Raw genomic sequence first — 23582 nt, forward strand, 5'->3', positions numbered from 1 at the left:
ATTGGTTTTGGTGTAGTTATCTGGGGTTCACGGTTCACGGTCTCTGAGAAGTGGTCCGAATATAGAAGCGAGTTTAGGCGGTCGAGGAATATATGTCCAAGTCGCGTCGACAGGAGATTATGAACAGAGCAAGAGCGGCGTTAGAATATATGCGAAATCTTGCAAATCCGGTCAAGACGATGTACAATAAAGATGAAGTGGTGAGAGTGAGAGTTGAGAGCCGGTGTAGCAAGCGCAAATGGTGAATCAAACAAGGGCCGAGTCGAAATGCGATAGAATGTGGGTTATTACTTTTACTCTCTAATGATTAGGCGATGATAGATGTCGATTAATCGAAAGTGAAGAGAGAAAGGAATAAGCAATAGAATAAAAAGGCTCGTAAGAAAACGGAAGAGTATGTAGAAGTGCAAGAGTTGAGGGTGAGGGAGAGTGTGAGGAAGTTGAGGAGAAGAGAGCAGAGAGATGATTGAATGATGCAGCCAAGCAAGGTGTGAGGTGAGTTTGGTACCTAGACGCAAACCAGACCACACCGGGCGGGCAGGCCAGGAAAGAAAAGGCCTTTGGTTTGGGGGGGTTTAGCTGGCAGCTGGCAGCAGCTGGCGGGCGGAGGCAGAACACGGCACTGTACTGTAGCGTAGCGTAGCGTCTGGCCGCAGTGTGTGTGGCCTAGTAGTGGAGACTCTTGAACTGGGCGCAGGGAGGATGATGAGAACAGAACGATTCAGCGCCAGGGATTGGATGGAGAGCGCCCAGGCTGACACGACACGCCGAGGAACAGCCAAAGAGGGGACGCTGCGTGAGCACTGTCTCTCTTTTGCCTTGGTAGTATAAGATTGAGTTGAGTGCAATCAAATCAGTCAACGGACAAAGCGAGACGAGACTGATGTCATGGGGAAATGGTTTTAGAGTCTAGTTTATTTGAGGTCTGAGCCTCAAATCTCGGATGACGGTCAAACAAATCTGGTGATGATAATATGAACGGGAAGAGAAGAAAAAAAGAGGAGGGAGGGGAAACAGAACAAGAAGATGTCGAGATGCACAACGATAGGACAGGATACTGTGCTGTACAGCACGATAATCAGATGGGAAAGGGCGTGTGCAGCACAAAAGCGAGGGCGTACAGCTGCTTGTTTCGGGAATGGACGATTGATTGATGTGAAAGAAAGCCTGAGCCGACCAAAGGGAGGCCCAAGATGGAGCTCTCAACTCGAGGTGAGCAGTTGAGGTGTGGGTCGAAGGGAAAACCAGGGGCGTGCGACGCGTAGAAATCTACAGGGATCGTAACGCTATCTCCTAAGGCTACATAACGCCTGTGGGGCTCACGCTAAATTGCGCACCCTCTACCTATTAGCTCTATACTTCCTCTATTATCTTCTCTTCAGAGGCAGAAATGTATCGACGGCAGAGGCTTTTTGTGGCAAATATACTGATACTTTCAGCTTCTTGCAATATCTATTAGGTGGCAAGTCTTCTTTGTCCCATAGTTAACCGATTGGGCATACGAAGAAGAGGGTGTCGTATCCACAGGCGTTATGTAGCCTTAGGAGATCAGACCAAAAAAAGGTGAATTGAGTGGATGGAGGCGGGATATCGATTTGCAATCGCATCACCTCCACCACCACCTCAAACGAAGCGAAGCGAAGCGAAGCGCCCTCGTCCTCGGTGGTCGACGCGCGCGTTCAATCAGAAAATTTAATTGGCTAAAAGTGTCAAAGAGATTTAGAGATACGAATGAAACTTGGCTGGATTGAAGCGGGGGATTGGATGCTGAAAGAAAAGAGACAAAGAGAGACAGAAAGACACAGAGACAGACAAAAGCCTCGTTTCTCGCTGCCGTCGAGTCAAGTCGGCCAAAACACATAACTCGGCTTCGCGATGAGACATTCACCCGTCTTGTCTGAGGGGAGGCGAAAAGAGGCCATGCAATGGGCCGTCCAGTCCAGCCAGTCCTTGGAAAGGGAATGTCATGTTGAGCTGGGTAAAATAGCTCGAGGTTAAATGAATTCATTATGCGACCAGTTATTCAACCTGACCGGCCCTGTTGCTGATCATGCTATGCTAACTACCTATGTATTCACGGTCTCTAGGTTTTGTGTGTTTGGGCCAGATTTTGGCACCTCTTTATTGAATGATAACCAGATGGCGCCTTAATGGGCTGCATACAGTAGTCAGTGTATGAAACTTGATACGTGTGTATGCATGTAGGGGTAGTGGAGATAATGACACCAGCAGATCTCGATCTTTGCTCTAACAATGTCCCATCTTTACCTACATACCTACATATCCTACCTCCAGACTGACCCTCCCTTGCTCCGGATTGTCGCTGCCTGTTTATTATAACCGCGCAGTAGTGTCATTTCTGAAAAAGTGGTGCTTCCAAGGTGAAGCGATGCGAGACAATGCGAGGTCAAGAGGCGATGCGATGCGAATATGCTGTGCTTGTGCTTGTGCTTGTGCTGATGTTGATGGTCCTGCTTCCGGATCAGACACTGGGATTGTGCTTTGGTGCCGATCATATCTTGGGATGCGAAAGTCTGTACGTACGGATACACGAGATGGACCGGACATGGGTATGTACATACTGTACTGTATATGCTGGAGTGAACTCGTACGGTATCACGGGTAGAGGATCTGACTTGTTTCACACCTTTACTCATCATGATTTTTACGTACATGTATTTCTCTTGTCAAATATCACACACAGATTGACGTTTGACAGCTGGCACTTGGCAGCCCATGATAGAAAAGTAAAAGAGGAAGAGGGAAAAAAGCATTTCAGATAAACGAGAACGCCAACCTTGTCCATGCTATACCTTAATCAGAACAGCAGCCAGCCACGTTCAATAGTAACCGTGATCTAATGTTAGAGATGCCGAAAGCTACAGATGCATCCATCCATCCTAACAAAGATAAATTCTTCATCAATTCAGGGCCCAACGTGTCCTTTCTTATCAATATCCCTCATGGAAAAGAAAAGTCTCCCACACTCTTGCTTCTGTACTGTGCAGTACCCTACAGGCATAAACTTCCACCAGGGTATCCATCCATATCGGTAGAATGTAACGGGAGAAGATCACGGAGCATAATCCTCCCCCGCTCGAGCCCATTGTTCTTTACAGGGTTCCTTAAATAATGATTGGCCAGGTTGGAATGCTTGCTTGGCGAAACCAAGGCAGTTCAAAGTCCAAGAAAGAACCGTTTTTGACATTGTGACTGGGATTGGGCTTGACCTGAGGCGCCATCCTCTTTGGTAAAACGGCCGCCAAAAAGGACAAAAGAAAGAAAGAGTCAAACGACGACCCGACCGAGGATCGAGGATCGAGACCGGACCAGGTCGGATCAGGGCAGGACAAGGTCAATGCGCAAGGTTCTTGTTCTTCTTTTTTCCAAATCAAAGATTGTGTGTGGATGGAAGTGAGATCTACTGATCGACTTCAAGTTGATCTGGTCGTGTCTTTTGGTCGACGACAACGCGTATCTCTTGTTTGGATTGTAGTTGACAAGAGCCAATCACAATTACCTAGTCAACATAAAGGGCTTACAGGCTGCATGAAAAGAAGAAAAGCAAAAAAGTGCATCCATCTCAGATTTGATTTCATTAGTATGTATGTGCCTGAAAAGGTTCTTACAGAACTGCACAGCACGCATAGTACTGCATATACCTACCTAGCTGCAGTTCGCAGTCAGTACATACCTTAGTACCTTAGTTACTACCTTCCTATTCCCCGCATTGCTTCATTCCAATTTTTATGTACTATATCGTCATTCCTTGCTCATCACGGTCGGTTCTTTATTAATAAACGACAACAATGGAGCTTTCTTTAATGATCAGACCATCATTATTATTGGGGCTCAACAAAAGAGGACCGATTACCACATGCTAATTAGCCTCCCTTGCATGCGAAGGAAATAACCTCGAGGTTTACCATCAATCAGTATTAGTAGTTTGCGATTGGGCTGACTGGCTTTCCTAGACTGACCCAATCGAGGCTGAAGAGGAAAAAGCAAGAAAACCATGTGTCAATCTAAACCATATCCTATCCGATCCGATGTCGTGATACGAACAAGGGAACCCCTCTTTCTCCCTTTGAGTTTCGCTGTCTTACTTTACCGTCTTGACAATTTCGGGGACCTCGGGGTTCAAGACATTGAGTTAGAGATCAGCGTTAGATATCTGGTCTTTGGATACTGATTATCCATTGATTTAAACCTAGATACTCGACTTTCAAGATTGAGCAGTTGCAAAGTATATCGTTATACAGGTATTGTGCGGACAAACGTGTGTCCAAAGCCACATTTTGCATATTAAAAAAAGGTGACTGGAATGAACAGGGTCCTTTTGACCAGAAAAAAAAAAGTCGATAGCCGAACCTCCCAAATCCAAGAATCCGCCTCAAGTGCAACCAAGATTCGTTACGGTGGGTGACCTAACACAGTTCCAGCCTAGAGCTGCCAGTAGTTGATGATCCTTGCTCCATACTTGGAATAGATCTTTCGAGTTTCAGCTGTCAATGGATTTCGAGTCTCCTTGCCTTGCAGCTTGATATGAGGTAGTGTCCATTTACGGATACAGTGGAAGAGCTAGCAAAATATGGCGCAGCACTCGGCTCAGAGGAGGGGGAAACATGGCAAAGCCAAGAAGGATAAACCTGGATATCTCCCATGTCAAGATCAGAATCAGCGGGGTATTACTAGTACTACTATTACTGAAGATTCTATAGTGGCTGCACTGTGCCGTAGTATACTGTATCCATTGAGGCGTCATCATGATAAAGCCACAAAACCTAAGGTTGGGATTGGGTTCCCCTCGTATCCTCAATATTCCCGGGCTTACGACGCGTTTCCCCTCACGCGCTCTCAACTGCTAAACTTGACTACATTATTTACTCATTGCCTCTTTGGGTAGTAACCTAACAAACTTTCATCCAACCTCTTTTCAACTTTTACCACTACGAGGAATGGAAAACCATGTAACCCAATATGCGACCGTTTACAGCTGATCTGACACGAGTGACCTGATTCAAGCATCATCATTACAGTATCAATCAATTGCTGATTTGATTGAATGACTTGATTAATTAAATTACAATCACTTTGACCGCTCTTTTGTTCCTCTCCCTTCTCTCGGATTGTACCCGTCGCCTCGTTGAAAGAGACCCAAACCTAACTTTTTAGTTTGTATCAGGCTTGAATCAATCCCCTGAATGGAATCCATTTCTCCCACTGTAGCATACTGAGTGAGACTGGTTGCCCATATACTCCTTATGGGGATGCGATTACTTGTTTATTGCTCACACAGAGTAACCGAAACCTTATATAACCTATAAAACCTTCCTTTAATTAACCCATAAAATCACCTAACTAACCCTTTTAAATTACAGTAGCATCTTAACTATTACTATAGCCTCTTACTATATATCTTTAAGCTAGACTATATATAATCTATCTTTTAGGCCTTTAGGAATTCCTTTTATTAATAAAATAGATATTTATTATTACTAAAGGCCCTATTTAGGGTTTTAAAAGCTTTTTTTTTAATTTTTAATTAATTAATTAATATTTTTTTTTTTTTTAGCTTTTTTAATTAAATTAATAAGTCTAATTAACTTAATTAAATAATAATTAAAAAAAAACTACTTTAATTAATTAAGTAGTATTAAACTTATTAATATTTATTATAGTTTTTATCTCTATATAGATATTATTATTATTTATAGCTATATTAATAGTTAAATAAATAATATAATTAAGATAAATTAATCTCTGCCTATAGTAATAATAATAAGACCTTTATAAGCTTTTATATAGCTTTAGTTTATTTATTATTTTATTATTATAGCTAGGGTTAATTAGTAATAAGGATTAAAGTAAGATAAGCTAGGTAAATTAATTAATAAGTAAATATTTAGTCTTTTATATTTAATATCTTTATATTAAAGGAAAGATAAGTAGGTTATATAGTAGGTATTACTTTTATATTTATATAAGATTAAGGTTACTCTAAGAGCCCTATTTTTCATAATGAAGCTACATCTATTGATTTCACATTAGACTTCGAGGGATACCCATATCAATCAACTCCTTATGGGGTGACATCATGACCGCTGTCAGAGTCAGAACCAAATTCATTCCCAAAACAATCCTGGTCCGTTTTCTTCTTTAAAAAGAAGCTGATCAAGTCTCGTGCTCCATCTTCAATTAAACTAGTATCCACATCGAACACGCTCCACGAAGCCATTCGCTCCAGCACCCCAGTACTCTTCCCTCCCAAGAGTCAAGGGCCGGGGGTGAGTTCAGGCCAGGCCATACCAGGCCAGGACTTGTCCTTTTTTTCTCTCCGCACATTCACAATTCACATTCCTGACGCAAGAGCTTTAAATGGTTCCTGATATGGACATTGAGGGGAAGGATCATGCCTTGTTGGGATCACTATCAACCCTGTAAAGGTGAACAGAGAAAAGATGAAACGTAAATCCAGGCAGGACAGGGAATAGTAAAAAGCTAAAGATCCAGAAATCACTGGATCCCTAACAATAGGTAGCGAGATATCTGTCTGTCACCTGCCATTTTCTTGCATAATAATACGCAGGTGCTAATCTTGCACAATCAAGTTTCTTGAAAACGAAAAGATCAGACCTTTTACACTTTGACAACTCATCTAGTTCCCCCAGACTAACCGAGGGGAGACCAGGTTTAGGTTCCCATCTGCTTGGTCAACTAGTAGGAGTTATCTATCACCTCGGGCCCTGTAGATTGAGGCCAGACGTATGTATCTCACGGTGATCTGAGCTTTCGTCCAGTCAGATGCTCACTTTCATTCTTTTCTTCTTTTCACTTCTTTTACCCTCGCTCTTTTGAACTAATAGCCGTCCGTGTGTTTGTTTGTTCGTTACTTCATTCTTCTCTTCATGATCCACCCGTATAGTTCTGGCCCTGTCTATCGTGGAGTTTGTTGAACACAGCTCATTTATCCCTGCGTATATCGGACGCTCCGTGGTAATACTCGGCACATATCCTAATACGTGACTTAGTCCAGTACTTCCATAGCTGATATCATGGCCCCCCTGCTCTTTAGTTTAAGTCTTCTTGACCAAGCTTCCGGCATATCTCGGCCCCATCTCCGTCCGGCAGACACCCAGCACTGCAACATACTTTACCATCCCTAGCAGCCCAGACCTCCAATTTCTATGCATTCACCAACGAAACTACACATCGTATTAATATCCTCCTTCAAGGCATAACTCAGTGGCTCAAATGGAATGAGAAACACTGTCGAGAACACAGGCTCGGCTCCCCAACATACCGTACTTGACTTAGTACATCCTTGAACCCTTCGCCTGATCCCGACTTTTCATGTTTCATTCAAATTGACATGTCCACTTGCACCACGTATCTCGCCTGCTCAGCATGCCTCTCATTAGCTGCCTCTGAAATGCTTCCTTCTCATTTTCATTAGTGAAGAGGCCAAATAATGCTTGCTTCTAAAGTCTTTTCAATACCAAGGCCACTTTCGCTATATCTCTTAGTAAAACTGTAGTCTATGGAGTAAATTCACGGCAAAAACATTCATCACTAGAACTAGCCTGAGACTTGACTGAGACCGTTCCAACGCCGACGTGTCACGATCTGAGCCATATGTAGTCACCGATGTCAATCGGACCATGAGACTGGGCTGGTCTGCCAAAGTACATCTCTGTTGCGAAGCGGCATCGTACTTCATGAGTGGCTTCACAGCATAACTCGCAACGTTCCCCATGGGACACATTGTCTAGAAAGAACATCTAAGCACGAGACGGCTCCGCCGTGTCATGTCACAACGGTAATACCGAAAAATTCAGGACAACGATCTAATCGTATTCCAAACTACTAACATTATCGACTACCTAACTAGCTATATACGCCTCACAAAAAAAAAGTTATCCCTTGTTCAACGTCACACCTGCCTCACGTCCCACCTTATCATGATCAATAGTCCTTCTCCAAGTTATGCACGCAAAAACATTACCCCAAAACTCGGCCTGCTACCGCAGCTGCGCTGCTGTCTTTGGTAGTTGTCTTCTTGAGAGACTTACCTAGCTGGATCTCGCTCAAGAAACCAGCTGGTCGACCACCGCCGGAAGGAAGAGCAGGCGCATTACCAGGGGGAGGAGGAGGTGGAGGAGCGCCGCCCATTGGAGGAGGAGGTGGAGGAGGTGCTCCAGCTGATGGCATAGGTGGTGGCGGAGGTGGCGGAGGCGGGGAAGCAGAAGGGCCGTTACTTCCGGGCATGGGCGGCGGCGGAGGAGGAGCATTGGGCGCACCACTTCCGGGCATCGGTGGAGGGGGAGGCGGAGAAGACACCGGAGCCCCACCATCATCGTTTGACACTGGAGGAGCGGGAGGAGGTGTGTTAGCCCAAGCAGAAGTTGTCTGAGCAGGGCTGTTTGTTGCCGACTCTCTACCAGCTGCTGAAAGAGGACGAGGAGGTGCCATAGTACCAAACAGTATAGAGGCTAGCTGAGCTGCGCTGCCACCACCAGGTCGCTCATCGTCGGAGTCGTCGTCCTTATCTTCGTTGTCAGAACCCCAGTCGTCAGTGTCTGCACGGCGACGAGAGACAGGAGCCGAAGGAGGTTTGGCCTCCTGGTTCTGTGTCATCCTATGGAAAGGGTTTGTGGCCGAAGGTGCTGAAGGTGCTGGCGCAGCAGGAGCAGGAGCAGCAGCAGCGGGTGTGCCTTCGTTCGACTGAGACATCATCCGGAAGAATGGGTTCTTACTCTCAGTCTCACTGGGTGGCGATGTAACAACCATTGGAGGAGGGGGAGGAGATGAGACAGCCTCGGTAGGGGGCGGCGAGGGCTGCTTTTCCTCCGCCTGGCTAGTCACTTGACTGTCACTTCTTGTAGGCGTAGAAGCCTGGGGTGTGACCTGTTGAGGACCCTCGTCATCATCAGATGATGAACTATCGCCATCTTCCATAGCCTCAAGCTGTCGTTGAAGCTCAAGCTCCCGCTGGCGAGCAGCCTCAATCTCAGCCTTTCGAGCAGCAAGCTTGGCTTCCTTTTCTTTGGCCTCGGCCATGGCAGCCTTCTTTCGCTTCTTCTCTTCCTCCTTACGTAGCTTGCCTTGCTTCACTTGTTCCTCAAGAGCCTTGAGCCGGGCTTCAGAAGCCTCTCGCTCTTTGGCAAGGTCATCCTCCTGCTCCTTCGCATCGTCCCTATGGATTCGTTAGTACCCTGACTGTATGGACTTTTAATGTAGGACTCACTCCATCTGTTGCGTATCGCGCTGTTGCTGCTCATGTTCGCGAGTAAGTCTATCTTCCTCGGCTTGCTTTGAAGCCTCCTGGTCCGCTTCAGGTTTGCCACGGTGTCGGGTTGGTGGGGGTGGAGGCTGCTTCTTGGCCTCAGTCTTGGGCTGCTCAGCGGCAGGGGGAGGGACTCCCTGCTCCTCAGCAAGACGAGCCTGGCGGTCAGCCTCTCTGCGAGCATCTTCCTCCTCGGCCTGGCGCAGTTTTGCGGCTCGCTCAGATCGTTCACGCTCCATGCGCTGGGCAGCTGTCTCGCCAGCCTTTGTGGGAGCCTTGATTCCCAAAGCAGCCAGCCTCTCAGCCATACGCTGTTCAGCCTGCTGCTTGATGAAAGCAGCTCGCTCCTCAGGAGTCTTGTACGCGGAGTATGATCCTCCAGCACTAGGCGTAGAAGTACGGGAAGTCGAGACGGGATCCTCTGCTCGAGGGCTAGCAACACGTTCCGGCCGAACCTCCTCGGTTCGTGCAGAGCTTCGAGCAGGTCGCTTGTCCTGAGCACGGACACGGGCGCTGCGGCTCTCACGCTGAAGATCGAAGATGAAATCGCGAACCTCATCCTCTACGCCAAGCGCATCCTCCCAGCGGCGCTTCTCGTGCTCACTAGTGTTGTCACGGCCACCTTCCTTGAGACTATCCTCGATGCCACGGGCAAAGTCTCGAACACTTTCCTCAACATCGCGGACCATGCGCTCGTTGCTCTCCTTCTCGTTTTTGACCTTGATGTTCTCCTCTTCAAGTCGCTTAGGCGCATCGACATCCTCAGTGCCAACATCGACCTTCTTGCCGGTCAGAGCAGCAGTTCGCTGCTGCATCATGGCCTTGGCTCTGGCCTTGAGACGATCTGATTCGGTCACAGTACCACCAGGCCCAGTTCCTACGATAGGAGCACCGCTGTTGGGGTGAGCCTTGGCATCTTTGATGCGGAAAAGTTCCAGTCTGGCGTCCATGATGGCCTTCTCAGTTCTTCGCACCTGGGAAGCAAGCTCAGGAACCTTATCCGTAAGGTTCTGGAGCTGCCGCTTGAGGGCTCTTCGCTCAGCTTCAGAATCCCCGCTTGTTAGGGCCGCATCAGGGTGAGAATCAATATCCTCTTGGATGCGACGAATGCGGCGGTAAAGCTCTTCGGCCTCACGTCGATCGCGACGATCGAGAATGTCGTCTTCCTCAAGGTTCTTCTCATCAGCAAAATCCATAGCATCCAAAAGAACTTCCTTCTCCTTGATCTTCTTCTTGAGTTGGTCAACAGTCAAATCATCGTTCGAAGCAACAGAGGCGGGAGATTCAGGGCGAGGAGAATTGTTGCCAACCCTACGACGAGCGCTAGATCTGTAACCAAACTGCTCGTCTTCGTTCTTGAAGACTGTGGCATCCTTTCTACCAGCAACGGCCCCAGCAGGTGCGCCCCTGAGTGAGCGGTTCTTCATGTAGCTGACGCCCGTTTTCTGAGGCAAGAGAGCTGCGCCGGACTTGGTGCGGAATTCGGATTCATCGTGAAGCATTGACTTCAGGGTACCGATCGATTTGCTGAAGTTACGGGTAGAAGGAGGAACAAGCTCGGCTGGGAGGTTGTTGGGCAATGGGTAACCGTTGAGCTTTCTGTAGATCAAATGCATGGCAACAGCGAATTCGTCGAGATCCAGACGGCCCTTATTGCCGTGATCAGCCAGAGTCCAAACCCGCTCCAGGTCGGGCTTCTCGAGTCCACTTTGTCCAAAGATCTCAATAGCCTGGTCGCCACCAATGTAGCCCTTGCCAAGACCGTCCCAAGCCTTGAAAAGCGAGTCGTAACGGGTCTTCTCTTCCTTGGTAATCGCCCAGGGAATGACAGCGTTTCCTTGAAGGCCCTGAGTAGTAAAGTTTCCGGCTTCGCGGCCTTGCTGAGGCATCATCTGAGCCTGGAGAGCATCAATGTTGGGGAGACCTGTGGCAGGCGCATTGACAAGGCCCCATTGACCAGGTCGTCCAGTAGGCTGGGCATTCAGGGGAGCAGCCATGCCGCCCGCAGGACCAGGAGTAAGCGATTGGCCATAACCAGTAGGCATAGGAGGCATTGGAGGCCGGGGACCGCTGTACCCAGTGGGTTGGGGGTTCTGCATCCCAGGAAAACCGGTCGCTTGACTCTGCAGGCCCTGTTGTTGTCCAAATCCTGTCTGTTGCCCAGGAAATCCCGTCATCTGCGCTTGGAGCAGCTGCGCGTTGGACGCTTGAGGTTGAGGTGGGGGCTGCTGAGGTTGAGGTTGCTGGATAGTTGGGGGAGTCGCAGTGTTGGTCCTGATGTCAGGGGTGAGAGAAGCACCGCCTGAAGGAGTAGCGTCGTCAGCGATGCTGAAGCTGATGATATCAACCATGCTGGAAACCTCGTTCTTAATGTTATCGGGTAGGTTAGGCGGCAACTGCTTGCCAGTAAGCTTCAAGTTGCACAGGTACATGGCGAGGGCGAATTCGGGGAAGTAGAGTTGGCCAGCACGAGTGGTATCGGCGAGAGTCCTAAGATGTGTCAACACCGTACATTGGATCTACAAAAAGGAAGTCAGTAGGAGCCATTCGTACCAGATATGAGATAAAGCGTCGCCATCAAGTCTTGATCGCATAAGTAGATCGCGCGCCTTTTCTCCTGACATGGTCATTCCACCGTCACCAATTGCGGATTTAAACAAGGTCTCAAACTTGGCTTGATCCTGTGCTGTGATGAAAGACAGTCGGATATTGGGAATCTTGTTGGGCTGCGGCTTTTCTGGTCTTCGGCCTCGTGGCTTTGCGGTACCACCTGTCTGGAAGGACGCGGCCATCTCAGTGAAACCGGTAGCTTGTGGTTTCATTGGTACCGCAGGGGGGTTGGACGGCCCAGATGCCGGTTGAGGTGAGGCAGAGAAGCCAGTCGGCTGCTGTTGCTGCTGCTGTTGGAATTGCTGCTGAAACTGGGGTGGGATCGAGGGCATCGCGGGAGCACCAGTCTGAAAGGGTTGTTGCTGTTGAGGCTGTTGCTGTTGCTGGCCAGGGAACCCAGTGTATTGTTGCTGGAGAGGCTGCTGCGGCTGCAGTCCCTGGCCTTGTATTGGGAAGCCAGTATACTGTTGCTGCAAAGGAGCTTGTCCGAAGCCTGTAGGTTGAGGCGCAAAGGGACTGGGTTGCTGGCCAGGTTGCTGGCCAGCGCCCATATTACCAAACGATCCTCCGCCATATTGCTGCTGCTGACCACCAGGTCGCTGGCTGTTACCGCCTAGATAGGCGTTCGAGTTGGAGTACATTGTGGTTGATGCTATTCCCAAGACCACGTACGAGATCTGGTTTGGGGGTCGAGGAGGCGCTAAATTCGGGGGTTGTGAGGAACTAAAAGACCGTCTCTGGGATGTGGAAGCTCCCGTAATCGAAGTTGAAGCTCGAAAAATGTAATAATAAGATGAGAAATACAATATTAAAGGATTGTAGGGCCCTCAGTCGGTAGTCGCGGAGTAGACAGAGGGCATCCACAAGATTGGATGTGATGATGGAGGAGTAAGAGTGGCTTTCGTACGTGATGACGAGCGTCGTCTTTGGGCAGGTAGGTTGCTGTAGGTTTCTAGTGGAGTGTGTTCCCCCCATGGTAGGTGGAGAGTAGCCGGAGCGCTTCTAGTGGCCCGCCAAGGCATCTGTGGGCTTTTACAGGGGAATGGAGGCCCAAAGCAAATTGAGGTGGCTGAGATCCATGGACAGGACTCTCCTAAGTTGGAACGACCAGCAGGGATTGGTGGTCTTTTCCTATCAGGAGCTTATTAGCATGTATTGAGTTCATTACGCTTCCTACACAAAGTTATCATGGATACTGACATATGCACCATGACGAAACATGCACCTTTTACTTCTATGGAAGGTAGGTCGAAGAATTACTAGGCTCATGGAAATAGTAAAGATATTGAATTCAACTCGTCTAAGTAAACAGAAATAGCGAAGGGTATCAAGAGTAATTTATACGCAAAAAAGAATGCACCAAAACCATAAAGCGCCTGCTTCCATGTACCATATGCCCAATAATAAAGAACTCCGGAATGGTCGGAAAAGGGTTGATTACAATGCCATTGTCCTTACACGCATTTTCCATTAGTTTTCATTATCCTCGTCTCACGTGTGCCGCTCGTCAAACTGCACTCCATGGTCCTCTTCCTCAATACAACCAGCCTCATCGCTCCAGAATCGTCGATGGGCTCTTAATTCCAATCCGAAATCAGTATCGTGAGGGTCCGCAAAGCTGTACTCGCAATCGAGGCCATCATCATGCCCGTTTTGCTGGTTCCCTACCAAGTACTCTTTGTCGACTGGACTGTCTGGCTCGGGAGGGGTAGGAACCGCTGAACTTGTACTTGGGCTCTCTGCTGCACTGATGCCCCCTTCACTCGAGACAATCGAGTGTGACCTTGACCAAGATCTCGCGACTCTGGGACCTGGCTCCGCGCTGACCAGACGAGCTGGACCCAATGAGATCATGCTGGCCCTCTTGTTGCTCAAATACGGGTTGGAAGTGCGACGATTCAGTGCCCTCTTGGATTCGAAAGCTAGCAGTGCCAGCCCACCGAATGCTTTGGAGAAATCCTCCTCACCCTCGCAAAGTAGGTGTCCGTCCTGACCTGAGTCCAAACGGCCATCTTCACCTTCCTCGAAGAGCAGTCGGTTCCTCTCTAAAACCTCTTGCTGTGTGTGAACTGCGTCTTCCCACCCTTCTCGCAATTGTTGTGCCAAAGGATCATTGACGTTCTGTGGGATCTTTTCGTGTCGCAGCTTGGACATCATGGATTGTCTACGTACTGACGTCGTTGCAGTGGCGACGGCACTATCCACAGACTTTTGGATTGTTTGTGCAAGATCGCGATCTGAAAACGCTGAAAAATAACGGATCGTCGTATTGTCGCTTAAATGTCGTACAAGATGTCTAAAATTAGAGAGGTTGAAATCGTTGCCCTCACAGTCCAAGCTGTGGAGTGTCTTGTTAGCAGAGATGGCTTCCGCCAGGTCTCCGATGTTGACATTCAGCATCTGACTTCGTACGCGAAGATGTTCCAGCCTAGTATTCGAACGAAGGCCACCGAGAGATCTCGAGAAGCCCCGACCAAGACGACCCTCATCTAATTTAGCATCAAACCCAGAAAGGTCCAGAAACCTGATTGTGTGATTTTGCGAGAACAAATTTGAGATTGCTCTGCAGGCCGTCTCACTGGCCGAGTCAGGAGTAGCGGTACCAGCAAGGCTGAGGCACTCGATCGTGTTGTTGACTGTCAGCGCCTCCAGAAGTTTGATGTAATTATCCTCCAAAGCAAACTCGACCATCTGCACGAAAAGGCCCCAGGGCCCAAAGCATTCGCTAATAACAGCACACAAATCATCGATACCCTCGTCTAAGCGATTGCCGTTGATGTAAAATGTGATCTGTCTACCCTGGCCCATTGCATAGAACATCTGGGCGATTTGAGCACCTGTTAGACCGCATTTGCTCAAACGAAGAACACGAAGGCGTCCCGAAGCTTGCGATGCCAGGTACGCGGTCAAGATATCAACGGTGGGGGCGTTAAGCTGAACAAGTCTTGTTAGTTTTAGTTAACCTAGTCCGTCATCGGAAGTTACTTACAGCAATTCCGGACAAGTCAAGCTCCTCGAGAGACCAAGCGTTTAGCACGTAGTCCTCGAATAACGGGACATCGTATGGGATCCTCGTGTTGCCAGCTATGTTCAGCTTTCTTATAGCTTGAAGTTGACTGAGTGAGTCGCGAATAATCTCGAATTTGACCGTGCCCTGATTCTCCGAGGTGTCAATGTGCTGTAGGCTAGCCCCCTGACCTGGGATGCCTGCCCAGAGAGTAGTGAGACCTTCATCACCCAAACCGCAATTGGAAACGTCAATCTTTTTCATGTAGACCTCGTCAAGAATGAGGAGATTGGCCAGTTCCTCAATGTCACTGGGCGCAATGAGGTTGCCAGACATGGTGATGCTATGGCAAAGACAAGCCTGGCGCTTCAGTAAGAGTAGGATGGGTCGCAAGACCTCCGAACTGACTCTGCGGGCGCCCTCAGGATCTTTGGAACGACCAATGATGCTTCGCGGGCCTAGTATGTTCCTCAAATCCATACTTCGTATTGATTCAGAGGAAAACGCCAGGGCGTGAATCTCTTGACTAAGGACAGAAGACTGCATGAGAATATCATAGTGCTCTTCGGAGATTTTAACTCCGTTCAGTGATGTGTAAGCAATGGTATCTCCAAAGTGTGAGTAATCCTTCTTCCCAGCAAGACCAGACAAATCGATGTTGCGGAAAGACAGTTCTTTGAAGTAGCTGTTATAACGTAGGGCACGAAACATTGCAAGCAATTGCAGAGTAGAATATGGTTGGTTGGTGGGAGGCAACAGGCGGAAGGCTGGTTGGGAGGGTGTGTTCCATTCAATAGTCCAGCTTGGAACCTGGACCTTGAAAGCGGCGCAGTAGGCGTGCAAGCTTCGTTCGAGACCTCCCAAATCGTTTCCAGAGGTCAATTGCAGTGGCGGAGGAAGACCCTTAATATCAAAAATGGCTTTTTGTAAATGCTGGGGCCACATGGGCTTCAGCTCTCGGTCTACTTTGGTCATGGCCTCGATGACATGTCGGTAATGGACACTTGCAAGCTCGAGTCGGTTTTCGCGACCAAGGGGTAATCTGACACACATCAGCATTCAAACACATGGTTCACGTTGCTCCTGATATAACTTACCGAAAGCTCATGACAAACCGTTGCTCATGCGACGCAACGGAGGCTCGGAATCGTATCAGTGAAACTGTTCCATAGGACTGAACCTTGACACGTAAATCACCAGGGGTAGTTGTATAATCTGCCTTTAAGACCTCGATGAAGTACAACATAGCTGACCCGATAACAATGTAGAACGAGGACCCATCTGAGAAGTGCTGAGAATCGTCACTTGAATTGGCCTTTTGGAGTGCACCAACGGTACGCTTGACCACGGGAAATGTCAAAATTTTCGAGACATTTGCATTTGAATCAGGTTCTGTGGTCTCCACAATGTGGTTGATTCTCGTTCTTAAGTTGCTGGGTATTAAGGATGGAGAGGGAGATCGTCTGTGGCTGATTCTGCAGGTCTTTTGAATGTTGGCTAGCCAGTCATCGCGATCCTCGGGCAACATGAAGAACAAATGTGCCTTTGAGTATGCCAGTTTAGGCCACTGCGAAAACCACCAGATTTCGATGCCAAACCGTGGGCTCGAGCCTTCTTCGTTAAAAACCCCAACAATGGAACGCAGAGGGATCTCCATGCGTATGTCAGAGGATGATTTGCTTGTACTGTGCGAACTGCTTGGTTTCAACGTTCCATCGCCTGTCCTGATCTGCGGAAACGTAGCTTTCGCGCCATCTACACCCCCAAATTTGATCAAGCAGGTATCAGTCAAAACCAGATACTCGGCACGGGCTTTTAGGAGTGTAACATCAGTCTTGAGTGGCCCGGATTGAATAAGTTCCATTGAAGAATAAGGCACTTCAGAGGCAATCGCAGCAAATTCGGGAGCAGATGCGCTCATTGGTGAGGCTATTGATACTCGACGATGTATTCTGTCGATCATTGAACCCGAGCCGGAATGGGTCTTTTGTAGGCGTCGCATAGAGGACGAGCTTCGGGATGGGCTCTGTGACATGGACTCCATTGAGGAATTACTGAGCGAACGAAGCGCCTTGGAGAAGACGCGGGGTTTCTTTCCATCACCATTGTCGAATCCTTTACTGCCATCATTGGGAATTGGTACCGGTGGTGTTGTCTTGAGGGTTGGAAGAGTCATCCTCTTCCATTTTTCATTCATTTTTGGCAAACTCGCGGTTGTGCTTAGAATAGGATCGTCGGTGGATTTCGAGGTTCGATTTTGAAGTTTCTGAAATCAGTAGAGATAGAGGAATATATCAGGTTGTAAAGCTATGCTCAGCATGCCGACAACGTCGAGGATGCACACGACACCAAAACTCCTGGTTTGAAAACAACTGAAGGTTCGTTCCTTGGTTTGGTATGAGTCCGCAAACGAAATAGGTATGGGAAAGAAACCACGGGCTGGGTAACAGGATGGCGTCGACGTCAAGATGTCTCAGCGCTTTCGGCTACGATGCAATGTCGCAGAAGTTGAACGAACCAGGCTTCAAGGATCTCCCGCATGCGTTGTCGTCGCTATCGAAGCGGGATGTGGGTGTGTCCGGTGCCAACGCTTGAATCCAGTATTTTGGGTTTGGCGAAGTTGAGCGTTGCGAGTGGTATATGGTTGAGGAATGCGCCAGGAAGCTGAGCGCTACGTCTGCACAATACGACTGTTCCAATTCGGCCAAAGACGAAATTGATAAATACTGTAGACAGTCACGCAAGACAAGAACTCCTTGAATGGGGAATAGTATAAGACAGATATAGACAGTGTGTGCGAGAACAGAGCAAAAACGGCAGATAAATAGAGTAGATAGATATCACGGTGCGAGCTGAGTGAGGTTCCGTGTCGGTTGGCTGATCGGCGGCGAGGGAATGGCTTGGATGGGACCAATATTCAAGGGTGACGTCGTGGTGACTAGGAGAGTTACTGTAGCTGAGATCAAAAGCATGAGAGACTGGATCACAGCTTTGGGCACGGCATGCTAAGACACTGCCAAGAACCGTGAATCGATAACAGTGTAGAAGATAGGAGACTTGACTTGGTCTGAGGTGTTGTCAAGAATGTGACCGGCACGGAGGCTTCGATGGTACGAGGTATGAAGTTTCCGATCCGGTGGTCCCGGAGACGAGGACGTATTGTTTCTGAAGAGGAATGAGAGACAAGTCCAAGGCTGAGACCAAGGAAAAGGAGAGAGAAGGTAAAAAATAAAATAAAAAGAAGTCAGAGCCACCACCAGTGGTGGGTGATATGATAATAGATGGGAATGGATGCCTTTAACAAAGAAAGAGGAGCTAGCTGGGTAGGTAGTATGTATCGTAAACCAAGGCGGCCGCTAACCAAAGAAAGAGATTGACAGGACAGGATGGGATGGGATAGGACAAGAAGGGGGGTTTTTTGCTAGGATTAGGTAGGTATGTAGATGAAGAAAGTATTTCAAACGAGGGACGGGTAGAAAGAGTCGAAGGAAAATAGAAAAGCAAAAAAGAAAAACGAATGAAGCTCATCTAAGTCTGGTAAGGTAAAGGCAAGGTATGGCCTGAGCCTGAGCCTGAGTCTGGGTCCCATTCATGGATCTCACTTCCAGCTCCAGTCGCTGAGGTAGGTCACGTCAATTGTCGTCGTCATAAGGACTGCTGCGGCTTGGGGGGGCATTTTTTAGTGGTGGATCACCTAAACGGGGCACCCACAATGGATCTCTCGGGTCCAGCCCATGCATACCTAATACATAATAATCACCACTGATCATTACGGGCTGAATTTCAGTTGCCCGGGCTGGGTCAAACACCTAATAACCATGGAGACCACCGAGACCTACCTAGGTACCCCTCGGGGTTGCGAAAAACAGCGGAAGGATTTTGGTGGGAGATCAGCGGTTTTTGGTGTAAGCCATTCCGCTGTTTTTCGCAACCCCCTAGGTACCTATCTACTACTCCACCGCCCCAGCCCGGCGATTGAATCTCCAACGGCGGACTTGAGGGCTTTGACAATAGACTCCAACAGACCGTGGTCTAATGCATCTGTAGTATCTTTTAGATTCTAGATCTCGATCAAAACGAGAAAACAGCGTCCGATTGAACGAACCAACAGCAGTAACCCGTCACTTCCATGCTGCGCTGTGGATGATTACTGGTCCACGAGCAACAAGGGGCCCCGGTAACTTGAACAAGAGACGGGGGGAATCAAGGCTCGAGTTGGCCAAGGTTTGAAACGCATCCAAGATACAGGAAAATATGTTCTTTATGCATATCCATACTCGAAAATTGTACAAGTTGAGTTTTTCAGCGGTCAATTCCAGGATAATGGATTATCACCACTGTGGCCAATATTTAACATTTGTGGCCATGATGGATGGATAGCACTCGGTACTAAGCCATGATGATGCTAAACCCATCATTACTTTCCATGTCCAGCTGAACTTATCCATGAATAGCCAATCGTCAAGTTTGTGGGGTACCCTTGGCTTCCAAATAGACGGCCTTATTCTTTTATCCCTCATATCAACCTCTCAAAGTCAAGATCATATGTGACTGCCTGTAGCCAAGGATAAACGCATCTCACGATAGCTGTCCATAGATAGTCGAGAGCTGACAATTCACCCCCCTCTTCTCCTACCAACCCCCTCGTTTAGTTCCAACTTCAACCCACCAAAACCCATTTTTTTTACTTCAAGCCTCAGCCAAGCTTTGGCTTGAGCCAAGTAATTCGTCTCGGAATCATCCAGAGATCAGAGCCACAAGTTGAGATGTAATAGTTTCAATGCAACAAGTTTGCTCAGAAATCTGGTGGAGTAGCCTTGGTTGAATTTGGGGGTTCGAGCCAAGTCCTTCATCCTTTCACATGAGTTATAAACATCGTATTAGTGATCTCGTGTCGCTTCTAGCCGAGACTAAGTAATAAGGTATGCCGCCAGTTCTGCCGTCTGGTCTTGCTCCGAGAACTATCCTGCGCATACATAACTTAATCCTTATCTGCCGCGTTGCCGGAGGTCGTGTCACCTTATAAACACTCTAAAATCCTTGCCAGTCACAAAGCTCAATCATTAGGCCGTTGAACTTGCTTGAGCTTGCGATTGGCATGCGGCCAAGCCACCCGCTAACGTTGGACGACGACGACGACGCGGCGTCCTAATTAAGACAAGCTCAGAGATGTAGTTACTGAAAGGGTTCTGCTAACTACTACAGAGTTTGCACTCTAGTACAACAACTTCAAGAACGGCCCATCGTTCTATCATAGATCGATCATATGGACCGTGCCATGATATAGGAGAGACGGACGAAAAGAAAAGGAGGCTAATCTCCAGGTCAGAGCTTGGACTAGATAGAAGCTTGCATAACTTTGCAGTCCTGGCTTCGTGCGCGTCTGATCGTCTTTATCTAATTACTTCCAAAGCTCGCCATCCGCGGTTAGCGACAAGCCCATAGTTAGCCCCTTCAATCTGGCGCTTTTATTATTAGCGGCATGGCATCTTTTGGTGAAACCAGAAGAATTGCCAGCCATCCAAGCCAGTTACCGGAGAGCCCGGGTACGTGGATAGTAACAGAAGACCCTGGAAAACTTAAACTACAGTAATGATTAGTTCTTTCACCTCATAGTCATGGATCATGTGGGCGGTTTGATGCTCTCCCGACCAGACACGAATGAGACTATCTAAGAAAAGCAACGTCTCCACCAATATCCTTGCTTCGCGGGCAATTAGTACGGCTGCGTAAATTCAGGGACCAGACTAATAAAAGATGAGATCTTCCAGCATTTTCCTGGATCGTGGCTATGTTCCATTATGTTTCCATTGCTTGTGGATTCCTCAACAAAGACACATTTGTTGACCGCTTTACCAAGATCCATCTGTAACATTTAAGTTATGGTGCAATATATCTGGCTTCAACATACCTGGCTTCATTAATATTGTTTATATCACATATAGAACTATGTTTTATTACTAGGTATAAAATTGTTCGTTATCAGTTGATACAATTGCTAACGTTAACAATTCGGAGCTGATGTCTTACTGACATGTATTTCATGAGGAGACGTACTCATCCGAAATCCTGACATGCTTTCAGGGGACATATCATATTGATGACTCTTGTCCCCGATGCTTCGATTGGCCTGTCGGTTGGCCAAACGATGAGAAAGCTTAATCAAAGAACTAGAGCACTTCAGAGTACGAGTTTCCCTAGGATACCATCGGCATGCCGATACCGCATTTATTCAATACTGCCTGACATGCTAGATTTTTGCTCTCTTACAGGTGAAAATAGAAAGTTTCAATGATCCGCCATAGTATCTAGATATGATGCACGATGTGTACCATGGCATTATCTTCATAAAGGTCAATTAACAACATTTGATCAAGTACAGCTCTCAATAACCGTTCATCTATACAACTGTTGAATAAACGAATATGTGTCTTTAGCCAGGAGACCCGCAACTATGTACTATCTGTGTCTACCTACATCGTTGCATTTTTTTATAGAATTGATTGTCATGGGAACCTCTGGGGAACACTTTGAGAGTTCCTGATGCTTTCTTAACTGTGTGCCTGGCCAAGTAAGAGGTATCTACAAAACCACGGAAAGGTGTTATCGCATTTCCCATCGGAATTCGATGTTCCTTTTCCGCGGTACGGTAGTTGTACCGGGCAGTCAGAGTCCGCGGAATCAATCCCCGGAAACAACCAGATATCGGCAATATCTGACTTTGTAGCCACAAGAGTGAGAGGCGCTGCCATAGTCAAGTCAAAGGCGGTGATTAGACTGTTCAGACCTGGAAATACTTATATATGATCAATGGAACGGAACACACCTGAATTAGCTTGATTGAGCCTTGCAATCCAACGATAGATACTAGATAGATTGATAATGATTCATATAGGGCATGGCGAGGGCTCGGGTTCAGGACCGAAGTATATAGGCCCTGCCATGCCGTATCTCGATTCCAATTGTCTGTTCCAACTTATTATTGTTCCTCTGTTCCTTCAACCACGGTCAACAGTGACTCCAAACCGAGAAAACTACCCCACCACAAGTCAAACTTGAAGCCATAGTCTGGGGTAACAACCAATCACGTCTTGCAATTCTCATCTGATCAGTTGATGAACTTGAACTCGAATAAGGCCCGCCGGCATCTTCAACCGCCACGTGACCGCTTGCAGACATAGAGTCTAGGTCCTTTCCTCCATATCTGGCATATATTCTCTTGGTGGGCCTGCGACTTCGGCCTTCGGCCTTCGGTTTCCATTTTTTAATACCTTACAGAGCTCCCCCTCCTCTTCTTTCCTTTAAACCGTCCAAAGAACTCAACAGCTTTCTTTCCATCCCCGCAGAAACCCACCTCGAGTCTGGTCTGGGTATAACGTACAGAACAGCACAGCACACTTTTTTGTCTGTGTAACCTCTGAGGCTCAATTGAATTGCTCATCTCAACAAGAGCAAGAGCGAGAGCTTCACCTCCTCAGAGAACAGAGAGCATCGCGTGTTTCCAAGGCGGGGAACTCAAAAAGCTCCACCATGTCCTCTCCTGCCGACAACGACTCGCTTCTCGCGAAGCACTACATCGACTATGTCTACGCGCCTGGTCTGCTCCTGATTGTTGGCACTTTGATTGTCAAGAAGGAATGGACCCCTTACGCTGCCCTCATCGCTATCGCGTTCGGCATCTACAACTTCATGGCCTTCCGTAAGTTCTGTCCTGCTTCTTGCTCCCACCGCAATTGCCACGGATCAACTAATCTAATCGAATTGCAGAGGTCAAGAAGACTCTTAAGCCTGATGTTTTCCAGGACTTCGAGCTCGAAGAGAAGACCATTGTGTCGCACAACGTCGCCATGTAAGCCGCTGATGCAATCCAAACACCTGCACTCGCACGATTGTTCTCGTCATACTAATTGCGCGATAGTTACCGCTTCAAGCTTCCCAGCCCCAAGCATATTCTCGGTCTTCCTATCGGTCAGCACATCTCTATTGGTGCTCCTTGCCCCCAGCCCGATGGCTCTGTCAAGGAGATTGTTCGCTCGTACACCCCCATCTCTGGTGACCACCAGCCCGGCCACGTCGACCTCCTGATCAAGTCTTACCCTCAGGGCAACATCTCCAAGCACATGGCTTCTCTCGTCGTTGGCCAGACCATCAAGGTCCGTGGCCCCAAGGGCGCCTTCGTTTACACCCCCAACATGGTCCGACACTTTGGTATGATTGCTGGCGGTACTGGAATCACTCCCATGCTTCAGGTCATCCGTGCTATCGTTCGCGGCCGAGCCGCTGGTGACAAGACCGAGGTCGACCTGATCTTCGCCAACGTTAGCCCCCAGGACATTCTTCTCAAGGAGGATCTCGACGCTCTCGCTGCCCAGGATGCTGGTATCCGCGTGCACTACGTTCTCGACAAGCCTCCGGAGGGCTGGACTGGCGGCGTTGGCTATGTTACTGCCGACATGATCGACGTAAGTATTCGTATTCGAATTTTAACAGTCCGGATCGCTAATCATACTTTAGAAATACCTGCCCAAGCCCGCTGACGATGTCAAGATCCTTCTCTGTGGACCTCCTCCCATGATTAGCGGTCTCAAGAAGGCTACTGAGAGCCTTGGCTTCAAGAAAGCCCGCCCCGTCAGCAAGCTTGTTGACCAGGTTTTTGCTTTCTAAGCATATCGAATCGGA

The 23582-nt window shown here is 48.0% G+C and overlaps 3 protein-coding genes across 3 annotated transcripts; 1 reads left to right on the forward strand and 2 right to left on the reverse strand.

Moving 5' to 3' along the window:
• Window positions 1–8001: 8001 nt before the first annotated feature.
• Window positions 8002–12537, reverse strand: PAN1 (actin organization and endocytosis protein; the record flags this gene model as incomplete). The annotated part of the gene is made up of 3 exons (XM_044855082.1): window positions 8002–9196; window positions 9248–11776; window positions 11840–12537. 3 exons carry the CDS (start codon window positions 12535–12537, stop codon window positions 8002–8004), a joined length of 4422 nt encoding a protein of 1473 aa, XP_044702395.1.
• Window positions 12538–13387: 850 nt separating this feature from the next.
• FPOAC1_010694 (uncharacterized protein) lies at window positions 13388–17100 on the reverse strand (the record flags this gene model as incomplete). The annotated part of the gene is made up of 3 exons (XM_044855083.1): window positions 13388–14830; window positions 14886–15945; window positions 16001–17100. The coding sequence occupies 3 exons, from the start codon at window positions 17098–17100 to the stop codon at window positions 13388–13390; spliced, it is 3603 nt and encodes a 1200-aa protein (XP_044702396.1).
• Window positions 17101–22433: 5333 nt separating this feature from the next.
• On the forward strand, window positions 22434–23567 carry CBR1 (NADH-cytochrome b5 reductase; the record flags this gene model as incomplete). Its single annotated transcript, XM_044855084.1, has 4 exons — window positions 22434–22602; window positions 22671–22752; window positions 22822–23365; window positions 23418–23567. The coding sequence occupies 4 exons, from the start codon at window positions 22434–22436 to the stop codon at window positions 23565–23567; spliced, it is 945 nt and encodes a 314-aa protein (XP_044702397.1).
• Window positions 23568–23582: the final 15 nt, after the last annotated feature.

The sequence above is a fragment of the Fusarium poae genome, chromosome 4, assembly GCF_019609905.1.
Source record: "Fusarium poae strain DAOMC 252244 chromosome 4, whole genome shotgun sequence".
Taxonomy (NCBI): Eukaryota; Fungi; Ascomycota; class Sordariomycetes; order Hypocreales; family Nectriaceae; genus Fusarium; species Fusarium poae.